This window comes from Oncorhynchus nerka, linkage group LG14 (assembly GCF_034236695.1).
Source record: "Oncorhynchus nerka isolate Pitt River linkage group LG14, Oner_Uvic_2.0, whole genome shotgun sequence".
Lineage (NCBI taxonomy): Eukaryota > Metazoa > Chordata > Actinopteri > Salmoniformes > Salmonidae > Oncorhynchus > Oncorhynchus nerka.
In genome coordinates this window covers 65,468,584-65,480,655 of record NC_088409.1, presented here as the reverse complement: position 1 = coordinate 65,480,655, position 12,072 = coordinate 65,468,584, and the positions used below count along the sequence as shown (strand labels likewise).

Genomic DNA, 12,072 nt, shown 5'->3' with positions numbered 1-12,072 from the left:
GCGTGTCTCACTCACAAATGCTTCACCATTTATTTATTTGGAGGCTATAACCTTGAAATAATCAGCTAATAATAATAATAATAATAAAGTCTAAATATTTCATTTTCGTTCCTTCTGAACGATGCTTCTTAGGCTCCCTGTCTGGCTCTTGACCTATTTACACTGTTTATATGCTGTTTAATATGACATGTAGCCTATTTGAAATGATGAGTGTTTTTTACTGTCACCTTTTCTTGTTTATTAAAATACGTTTCATTCAAATCATATGGTTTGGTTTCAATACTTCAAATCTAAATGATAGGTCCAGGTAATCACAAAATTGGTTAAACTGTGATTTTAAAGAATGGGGCGAATCTGGAGCAGCGTTTTTTAGCGGGGCCGTTGTAAAGGACGTGAGGCGCCGGAGTGGAGCACAAGCATAGTTCAGTGAGCGATGAGCGGGATTTCTGACCGCACAACTTCACACACATGCTCTGGTCCCAGTACACAACATCGCTGCGGTGCAAATTCTTCACGAGCTCAGAGATTGTACTCTTGCACATTAGAGGAACAGTTTCCAGTTATTCAGCAGAAACCACAACAACAACCACGTTGGCCCTTTTTATAAACTCCTTGAGATATGCAAGAGACCTTACTTGTTTGACAAAATAATACTGGAACAATACTGTATCCACATAAGCCTTTTGCTAAATGCTTTCATTCTAATAAGAGTTTGGGTGCACAGTAAGTCAAAATTAAATCCACTCACAGTCAATCTTCTGAAAAGGTCCATTTCGAAATGATAGGTTCCTGATTTCCATATGTTCTGATATACAGTACTAGATATGAGAGGTCAGTGGCTGACTGGTAAGTTGTGACAGATGTCAACTCGTTTTGGAGGACATGTGCTCTATGGCTGTCCATGCCATAGAAATAGAATGGAGTAGAGTAATAATTATATTTCTATGGTCCATGCATCAGTACAGTACCTGTCAATGAGGGTTCCAAATAGCAGCCGGATAGTCTTCCGGATGTTGTCGGTGCACAGCCAGCTCCACTGGTCCTTCATTAGCAGACACATTATGTCTAGGGCCACGTCAGCCAGGGCCGTCTCCGCCACTGTGGACAGTGCCACAAAACACACATCAAATACACACACACGCGTAAATGACATGCATGCACACACACATATGCACACTTTACAAAGTAGCCCACATTCTTGAAACAAGCACAATAAACACCATAGGTTTGAAGCCTATTCACCATGCATTAGCAATGGTCCAAAGTAAAATCATTTAGAGAAAGCAACTGCTTCTCAGTTTTCAACCAAAAATACTAAATAACATTCTGGCTATGAAATATGAAAATCACAAAACACTTAAGCCTCACGTAAGAGTTGGATATCTACTGTATGTCAACATTATTGGCAAAATTTGTCAGAGGAAATCTGTAAAAAGGAAAAAGCCTATGATACACACAATGTCAAACATTGACATTAACAAACAGTAACCTCTTGCTCCTGGACAGATTTCTCAGCATAGACAAAAAAATACCCCCAACAAATGTTTGCCAATACTTCCCTCTAGTGGTGACATTATAGTACTGCATGAGTATGCTGGTCACATCATTCAGGTTAACTTTTCAACCTTGAAATGTTCAGGAGTGATCTGGATGTTTCAGACCTGTCTGGTCAGTGAGAGTGAACCAGACGGCTCACCATGAAAGTCTGGCCCACATCTGAAACGCATCTCCTTCAGACAAGACAATGAGCAGATGTTAAACATGGAAGCCCTAGCAATTTGGATTCAATTAAAAAGGAACATGCTCATTCCAATGTCGAGTCGTGGGAGATAGTTTCCATATGAAGTCAATGAGATCACCATTTTTTTCTAAGGCCATTCACTGGATCGGAGACATACAATAGACTGCTAGTCTTCCATGTGCGGAGATAGAAGTAAGAGGCAAGATCAGTTAGAGGACCTAAACCTTCGGTCCACATTCTAAAACACTGAATATTCATAGACCGGGCCAGAAACTGAACTTAAACCAAGTAAGAAAAGTAGCAAATCCTGTTTTTATGTACAAAAAAACATAATTTCACAATGAATGAGCCAGTCAAGCTCAGTCTGGAGTGGAAGATGTGGGCGGAATTGTGCTTCCCCTGACTTCACAATCACGCCACTCTGTCCGTCTGTCTGTCCACACAGTAAGAAGCATGCATTCACGCACGTACAAACAGACACTGCCGGTATGAAAAGAAAGCGGTCATAACGTAAAGATCCATTATCACAAGCCAAGATTTTTGCATGAACTTAGTTCCTGTATTGAACTAATGGGGCATTGAACAATATTGTGAGAGGTGTCATTGTGTAAGTTTACGCACCCACAATTTCTAAAATATCCACATTCTCTGCACAGTCCTTACCAGAGTCTTGAATGGATGCGCCTGGTAAATGATTCCGCGTGCACCCACAGCCTCCAACTTCTCCTTTGAGGCCTGGACAGCCTTCCCTCTCAGCCTCTGCGTCACACATCACCGCTAGTTCCTGCTCCTTAATAAAGGCCTCTAGACCAGCAACCGACAGGCCGTTAAACCCCTGCAAAAAGAGAAGCATGACAAACATTCATTCGTTTAAGGATTAAAAACTCTTAGAACAAAATGTCATGCAACAATCGTCACTGTAGACGAGAGACCACAGTACAGTGAAGTACTTACTGTGCTCCCCTCATCTAAGCAGTATAGCACTTTAGGCCTCATGTCAGACACATTAAGGACTGGGGTGATTTTGCTGGAGAACCTTAGCCGGGACCTGTAAACAGACACACATATCAAACTTTATAGCAATTCATTTCACAAAATGTCATGCACATTTCATAATGTATACATATACACACACACACATCCACCCACCCACCTACACCGAGTGTACAAAACATTAAGAACAACTTCCTCATATTGAGTTGCAACCCATTTTGCCCTCAGAACAGCCTCAATTCCTCAGGGTACAAGGTGTTGAAAGCGTTCCACAGGAATGCTGGCCCATGTTGACTCCAATGCTTCCCACAGTTGTGTCAAGTTCGCTGGATGTCCTTTGGGTGGTAGATCATTCTTGATACACACGGGAAACTGTTGAGCGTGACAAACCCAGCAGCGTTGGAGTTCTTGACACACTCAAACCGGTGTGCCTGGCACCTACTACCATACCCTGTTCAAAGGCACTTCACCCTCTGAATGACACTTTACCCTCTGAATGGCACACATGCACAATCCTTGTCACAATTGTCTCAGAGCTTAAAAATCCTTCATAAACCTGTCTCCCCTTCATCTACACTCATTGAAGTGGATTTAACAGGTGACATCAATAAGGGATCATAGCTTTCACCTGGTCAGTTTATGTCATTGAAAGAGCAGGTGTTCATAATGGTTTGTACACTCAGTGTATATATTCAGGGTTGGACTTGAAAAATGTAAATACAGATTACATGACAATAACTGTAATTTGTAAAATAATCCATTGGATTAATCAAATTGAATAATGTAAACTGATTACTTTTGGATTAACGCCTTGGTAAATTAGCATCTGCCTCGTAAGTTTATCTTGCAGAACAATCAGTTCCCTCTAAAGCTTACTGTAAGCTTCCCAGTCTAAACATTTCGAGAATATATTATGACAACATTTTGGGACCTTTTTGTGTTCAGCAGAAGTTTTTTGGGCTGTTTGAGCACACAAAATGTTGTCTTGAAGCTTGACGAAGTTCGGTAGCCGAAGTCATCGCCCCTGGTATGACTTCCAAGACAGACAGATAGGTAGATTTCAGTGTACTCATTTCCACTGAAACTTGAGATTTAGCAGTAAGTAGCGGTTTGTCATATCTGTCATGCCAGTTCTTGGGAAGTGAAGAGGGTGTTGCCTCATCAAAAATGAACTTTATACACAAACTTTTTTTGTGACTTTTTTTGTGGTGAAAAACATTCCTGTGAAACGAAACTAGGCAGATTTCAAAATAGATTAGAGCAGAAAGGAAAAGCTTCCATTCCCACTGAAAGGTGACTTCTAAGCAGTGGGGCTCAAAACAGCTTTCAAAGATCTGCCATTTCTGTGTGTTTGAGGCAAACACTTACAGCCCCCATCTTGATATTAGAAGAAGTAGTGCAATCAGCTGTTTTTAAGAATGTAACTGTAATCCAATTACACATTTAAAAAATGTAATCTGGCCTGATTACAGTTACATAAACATTTGTATGTGATTACCTAATACATGTAATCCATTACTTCCAACTCTGACTCTATTATTGAGACACCATTTATTGTATTGTTCTACAGAAGGAGTTCATTTGACTTACTTGTTTTTCTTATCTGAGGAAGGCTTTCCCTCAGAGTCTCCGTCCATGTCTTCTGTAGGGCTCTGTAGCTCTGAGCGAGGAAACGCCGTCTTCAAGGTGTCCACAATCTACAGAGCCATTTGTTCACACAGTTACATTCAACCTATGTATTTACTGTATTTGGACAGTGAAACAAAAACGTTTCATTTGGCTCTATATTCCAGCATTTTGGATTTGAGATCCAATGTATTATATGAAGCGACAGTGCATAATGTCACCTTTTATCTGAGGGTATTTTCATACATATGTGTTTAACCGTTTAGAAATTAACACACTTTATGTATTTAGTCCCCCTATTATAGTGTATTAAATTGAGTAAAAGGTTTAGTATTTTTGTCCCATATTCCTAACTCGCAATGACTATATTAAACTTGTGATTCCACAAACTTAGTTTGTTTTGGTTATGTTTCAGAATATTTTGTGCCCAATAGAAATTAATGGTAAATCATGTATTGTGTCATTATGGAGTGACTTTTACTGTAAATAAAATGATATGATGTTTCTGAGCACTTCTACACTGTTGTGGATGCAACCGTGATTACGCATAATCGGGAATGGAACGTGAATATTGAAAAAACATTCTAACTTCTCACCATTATCATTTACAGGGGAGGTAAAATGTTTGGGAGTGCGATATTGATGCCTCTTAAGTTCCTCACTCTCCGCATTGAGGTTTTCTGTACAGCATCTCCTTGTTTCTAATGCATACAGGCCTAGTTAATTAAAGTGATTATCAATAACACATACCTTGTCTATGTGTGATACGATGAACGGCTTCTTGACAAACGCAATTCTTGCATCTGTATTAAGAGCAAGGAACTCCTGCATTTCTTCACTGTTGGCAGTTTCGGGTATAGCACAAAGTTGCTGAAAAATAGGGGAGATGAGTGTTAGTTTTCAAGTAACAATAAAATAACATTTTATTTGTCACATTCTTCGTAAACAACAGGTGTAGGTAGACTAACAGTGAAATGCTTGCTTTCTGTTAGTCTAGACCTGTTGTTTACGAAGCACGTGATGAATAAAATAGTATTTGATTTTGTAATGTCATGAACATTATGTTAATTCATCCAAATAAATTTCACTCAGATCTACAGTTGAAGTCTGAAGTTTACATACACTTAGGTTGGAGTCATTAAAACTTGTTTTTTAAACACTCCACAAATTTCTTGTTAACAAACTATAGTTTTGGCAAGTCGGTTAGGACATCTACTTTGTGCATGACACAAGTAATTTTCCAACAATTGTTTACAGACAGATTATATCACTTATAATTCACTGTATCACAATTCCAGTGGGTCAGAAGTTTACATACACTAAGTTGACTGTGCCTTTAAACAGAAAATGATGTCATGGCTTTTGAAGCTTCTAATAGGCTAATTGACATAATTTGAGTCAATTGGAGGTGGACCTGTGGATGTATTTCAAGGCCTACCTTAAAACTCAGTGCCTCTTTGCTTGACATCCTGGGGAAATCTAAAGAAAAGAGCCAAGACCTCAGAAAATAAATGTGTACCTCCACAAGTCTGGTTCATCATTGGGAGCAATTTCCAAACGCCTGAAGGTACCACGTTCATCTGTACAAACAATAGTATGCAAGTATAAACACCATGGGACCACGCAGCCGTCATACCGCTCAGGAAGGAGACACATTCTGTCTCCTAGAGATGAGCGTACTTTGGTGCAAAAAGTGCAAATCAATCCCAGAACAACAGCAAAGAACCTTGTGAAGATGCTGGAGGAAACAGGTACAAAGTATCTATTGCCACAGTAAAACGAGGCCTATTTCAACATAACCTGAAAGGCCGCTCAGCAAGGAAGAAGCCACTGCTCCAAAACCGCCATAAAAAAGCCAAACTACGGTTTGCAACTGAACATGGGGACAAAGATTGTACTTCTTGGATAAATGTCCTCTGGTCTGATGAAATAAAAATAGAACTGTTTGGCCATAATGACCATCGTTATGTTTAGGGGAAAAAGGGGGAGGCTTGCAAGCCGAAGAACACCATCCCAACCGTGAAGCACGGGGGTGGCAGCATCATGTTGTGGGGGTGCTTTGCTGCAGGAGGGACTGGTACACTTCACAAAATAGATGGCAATATGAGGATGAAAAATTATGTGGATATATTGAAGAAACATCTCAAGTTAAAGCTTGGTCGCAAATGGGTCTTCCAAATGGACAATGACCCCAAGCATACTTTCAAAGTTGTGAAAAATGGCTTAAGAACAACAAAGTCAAGGTATTGGAGTGGCCATCACAAAGCCCTGACCTCAATCCCATAGAAAACTTGTGGGCTGAACTGAAAAAGTGTGTGCGAGCAAGGAGGCCTACAAACCTGACTCAGTTACACCAGCTCTGTCAGGAGGAATGGGCCAAAATTCATCCAACTTATTGTGGGAAGCTTGTGGAAGGCTACCCGAAACACTTGACCCAAGTTAAACAATTTAAAGGCAATTCTATCAAATACTAATTGAGTGTATGTAAACTTCTGACCCACTGGGAATGTGATGAAAGAAGTAAAAGCTGAAATAAATCATTCTCTCTACTATTATTCTGACATTTCACATTCTAAAATGAAGTGGTGATCCTAACTGACCTAAGACAGGGAATCTTTACTAGGATTAAATGTCAGGAATTGTGAAAAACTGAGTTTACATGTATTTGGCTAAGGTGTATGTAAACTTCGGACTTCAACTGTATATGGTAATGAGAAATATTACATTAAAGTGTATAATACATGCAGTTTACAAAGTACAAAACGAACAAAAAAGTATTGTTTTAATTGATGTTACCAACCTTGAGGAAAGTCTCGAGCAGCCCTTTCCTGGCCTCAACTTTGTCACTGTCCATGTTACCAAACGGCAAGTCTGGAAATATTTTCTTTGGTCCTTTCACATCTAAACCATGTTAGTGAGATCAGTTAGAAGCTGTAAGAAAGACACCCAGTCTAGTTCCACATGACACATGGAACTAAAACGCCTGTCATTGTTCAGATAACAATACTCACTTTTGATGAGTTTTCGCAAGTCTGATTTCTCCTCCAAGCGGGTCTGTAGGTTGAGAAACTCACTATATCGCCGGTTGACCGTGTGATAGGCAACTGGCTGGATAGACCCTGGGATATTAGAGTCCATTGCTGTTTCATACTGAAAGACATATGTTTTAGCACAAAACAAACTAGATTAATATAGACAAAAATAACCCCGAAACTTCCCTTTCCACTACTTACCTTTTCTTTCCACTACTCTGTGTTCTGGCCTTAAAACCAACACACCTCATCAATGATCAGAATAAGTTGTTTTAGCAGCGTATATGAAGACACATATGTAACCTAGCATATTCAAACCACCAACATGTAATGTTCTCCATACTGTTCTCCAAACATTAAACAACAAACAAATTCACCTTGCAATAATAACTCACCTTGACCGTGTAGAGAGTGTACGGGTGCGAGCCGGTGCCACGGTGCTCCTTGGCCGTGATGGTCCCGGGGATTCGAAGGTTCTGGATGATGATGGGGCCTTCAGGGCTGCTGAGGGGCTCGAAGCTGAAGGAGGGCAGGGGAGCCATGGGGGAGGAGGTCTGCAGAGGGCCACTCACCGACGCCGTCAGCCCGTTGGAGTGGCAGCCCACCGCCAGGTCTACGCTCAGCAGCTCTCTCTCTGGGCTAGTGCCGCCGTCCCTCATCTCCAGGTCCTGGAGGCTGCTGAAACTAGAGGGAACGTCCTCGGTCGTGGTGCACAACACGTTAGCAAAAGCTTCGGGGTGATCCTGTTGTTCAGAGACCAGGACTTTGGGGGAGGAAGTGACCTCGGCTAGACCAGGGTAAACCCGGAGGTCATCTTCCAGATCCATGACGCTGCTGATGTCAGTGGGCGTGGCACACTCTCGAAACCGGTCCGACAGCCCTTCCTCTGCACCAATCAGAACCAGGGACTCCATTGAGCTCCTCTTGAAATCTGTCAGAGGAGAGTCCAGGTCTGAGTCGGTCTCTTGGTAGAACGGGTTGGATTTGACTGGTCTCAGGTAGTCCATTGGGCAGATACCAATGTACTGTCTAGCCTGTCGAGGCTCTTCTTCCTCTATATTATTCTGAGGGCAGTACAATTCTGCCGAGTCGATGACATCGTAAGCAGCCAACTCGGGTGTGGCAGCCTCTGTGTCGTTAGGTGTTTCTGATAGGATCCTTAAGGGTAAAGAGCAAGGGACCTGAACGTCTTGCTGGGGCTGATCCTGCTCTAAGACAGTGAGATGTGGCAGTGATGGTGTTTTTGGTGGTTCTGAGGCTTTGGGGGCTTGCATACTTGACTTGGTGAAAATGGAAACGATTAACAGGTTCAGCCAGTCTGGATCCGATAGTTTCGTAATGAAGGGGAGAAGGACATTGCACGTGATGAGCTCTCCGACCACAAACCTTCCCGTTCGGGTTTCCAGGTGAGGCAGTGGGACAAGGACATGCAGCAGCAGGTCAACAATAGCCCTGGCGTAGTTCACCTCCATGGCCGAGCTCTTCACAGCAGGGTGAGGTGTGCAGACCCGGGAGTATGCTTTCCAGAGGCTGTTCTCTCCATCCGGTTGCCTCTTCAGCTCGGCCATGACTTCTTTGGCTCTCAGGTAGCTCTGAAGGTGGCCGCCACACAGGTCCAAAACCCTCTGGGTCAGGACCTTCCTGTCCACTCTTCTTGACCGATTCTTCAGCTCCATCGCCATGGAGTACATGGCACTTTGCACCTCGACCTCAAAGTGCCGCTCCGAGGACACTATGCAGTACCAGGAGGACACAAAGTCTCTGATTATCTTGCGCACGGTGGTCTGTATCTCGTGGTCTAGCTGCCGCTCACTCTCAGGCAAAGGAGGGACCCTTTCCAATGTGATGAACCGCTCTAGGTGAACAACTCTGTTGGAGTCCAGGACAGCCTGAGATCCCAGCCAGCCTCCCATGACCACCAGGAGGCTGGTGAAGACACACAGCAGCCATACATTCACCAGTAAATGGAAGAGAATCAGCCATGTCAGAAGAGCTCCAAAGCCCAGTAGGCTCCTCTGACCCAGTAGCTCCGCCATGGTCCACTGATTTGGGCCAACAGTCTCGGACTGAGTGTGAGACATGGCTCTTCATATGACTTTTATATTCAGTGTCTACAAAAAATAAATAACATAAGTAACGTTAGATTCCTTTTACATTATCTACCTGGCAACACAGACATAGCTAGTGAATTTATTATCTGTGATAAACTAAATTTCTTCTCTGAAACCTACAGGAAGAATTGGTATTATTGCCTGGTTAGCTGAGTAGGTCTGGCTAGTAGCAGCCAGTGGAGTGGACCTAGCTAACGTTAGCTTGTTGCCATGTAAAAGTGACAATCCACATAGCTAGCTTCATCTAACGATTTTGTAATGACACATTGACTTTACAATTAACTGATGATATATTATTGATATGATGAGATGTCTGGTTATTCATGGTGGGGGTGGGAAGCTACTGTTAGTTTGCTAGCCGGGTCGTCTTTCCTTTCGTTAGCTTGCTACAGTAACGTTAGCTAGCTAGCCAAGCTAAATTACCCTTGCTAAATTTACCTTCGTCAAATGTACCCCTAGCTTGATGTTCCGGAAAGTACGAAAAATAAAATGATACAAGCAGTCATGGCAACTGTATCACTTGCAAGAAGCTGGCAACGTCTTGTTTTCTTTTTTTTGACAGCTCCATCAGTTTGTTTACTTCCCGTATCTCTTGACCAGGGTTGCCAGGTCTACAAAATTCTAGTCAATGACGTCTCAAAATTGATGCAAATGTTTCTCTCCACAGCAAGAGAGTTGCTACATTAATCCAATAAACCATTTTTCCATAACGCTATGGAGCGAATTAAGGAATGTCGACGTAATTTGTAACTACGTAGGCTAAAATGCAAAGGTCGGTTTTCCATCCAAATAAGAATTATTCCGAGCTTAAATATACAGTACCAGTCAAAAGTTTGAACAAGCCTTCTCAATCAAGGGTTTTTCTTCATTTGTACAATTTTCTACATTGTAGAATAATAGTGAAAACATCAACAATATGAAATAACACATATGGAATCATGTAGTAACCAAAAAGGTGTTAAACAAATCCAAATATATGTCATATTTGAGATTCTTCAAAGTAGCCACCCTTTGTCTTGATGACAGCGTTGCACACTCTTGTTATTCTCTCAGCCAGCTTCATGAGGAATGCTTTTCCAACAGTCTTTAAGGAGTTCCCACAAATGCTAAGCACTTGTTGGCTGCTTTTCCTTCACTCTGAGGTCCAACTCATCCCAAACCATCTCAATTGGGTTAAGGTCGACCCCCTTTAAGGGATCCTTGAAGAACCTATTGACCTTGGGGTTCATTTTTTAACTAAACCCCCACATAACAATAGAACAATAATTTAGTTGTCAGTGTTCTTCATGATTTTAGTGGCAAAGCAGAATAAAAAATCAAAATAATGAGGTAAACTCCCAGCAGAGCCCCAAGTCCAATTGGTATATCCTCTTCCGTGTTGATGTAAATGTGTTGATGTTCTCCGTATCCATAGCCAGAATGATTATGCAGTGCATGGTGATCTAACTGGTTTCCTGTTATATCATCAGAGGTGTAGGGAGGGGCTGAAGTCTGTCAATCCAAAAAGTAGTAATTATACAGATGTTTAACAAAACATGCACACGACAGTATTCATACCTTGGTTTTTGTGGTAAATGTGGATGAAAAAAAACTGTTTTGATAATGGTTTTCATACACATACCTTGTCCATAATGTAGAGGCCTATGTGATTTTAATTGAAGAGGTAAGGGAGGAGGACGGCATGTGATCTGCATAACATACCAATACCAATTGATATACCTTTGTATGCTTCCTCATCTGTATACCTGCAGACACAAACACAAAAGTGAGCAATTCAGTCATCGGCACCCAATACAGCTAGCCTTCAACATATTCTTATAGCATACATATTCTTAGCTCTTTGTTGATTGATATCCATAAAATTGTGTCCATTTTCTATTGTATAAAGATTTACTCAAACGTGAAAAGATAGATGGTATTATCACAAAACAATATCAATTTAGATAATATAAGGGTTAACCCTTACCTTAAATTGAGGAGATCTTTAAATGTTTTCATTTAAATGCCTGGACCTGCACCCCCTTCAAATTCAAATCCAAATCTTTCAGTTGGGCAGTTAGGTTCCTGCCAGAACCCCCACCAACTAAGGAGGTTAATCGATGAACCCCACCTCCTATGGGGTTCTTGGAAGAACCTTTTTAGGGCAATTTTCAGTGCCAAGAACCCTATGGTTCTTTGAAGGACTTTGAGGATCTTACAAGAACCCTTGTTGAACACCTCATGTTTAGAGTGTAGTATAGTTCTTAATTCATTTAGAATTGTATCATGTTGGGGGTTAAGACAATGGGATGATTCTGTATTCTGGAAAGCACATTTTCAGAATGTGTCACACTTTACCAATACCCACACTATGAAAAAGGTCTGGGCTGATGGAAACATGAAATGCCGGTACAATTTTCTAAATGCTGACAGACTATTTGTTATTACAACATGGTGTGATATTTTTGTGTCGGTAAAATGAATTATGCAAGAAATGGCGGTGGAAACACCGTTATGCGCCACTATTGACATAATAACCCTCATATCGAAGTAAACGTGGAGTCAGTCACACGATGATATGTTATGTAGT

General features: G+C 41.5%; 1 protein-coding gene across 1 annotated transcript in view; it reads right to left on the bottom strand.

The window, feature by feature from the left end:
• The window catches only part of snx19b (sorting nexin 19b), a 35,371-nt gene extending 24,947 nt beyond the window's left edge, over positions 1-10,424 (bottom strand). Inside the window, exons 1-9 of the mRNA XM_029680841.2 lie at positions 9,942-10,424; positions 7,788-9,503; positions 7,372-7,510; positions 7,161-7,261; positions 5,111-5,230; positions 4,325-4,431; positions 2,696-2,789; positions 2,405-2,576; positions 969-1,098 (exon numbers count right to left, since the gene is read on the bottom strand). Coding sequence (XP_029536701.1) covers positions 969-1,098; positions 2,405-2,576; positions 2,696-2,789; positions 4,325-4,431; positions 5,111-5,230; positions 7,161-7,261; positions 7,372-7,510; positions 7,788-9,473 — 2,549 coding nt within the window. The 5' untranslated portion in view covers positions 9,474-9,503; positions 9,942-10,424. The remainder of the gene's footprint in view (positions 1-968; positions 1,099-2,404; positions 2,577-2,695; positions 2,790-4,324; positions 4,432-5,110; positions 5,231-7,160; positions 7,262-7,371; positions 7,511-7,787; positions 9,504-9,941) is intronic.
• Between the last annotated feature and the right edge of the window lie 1,648 nt (positions 10,425-12,072).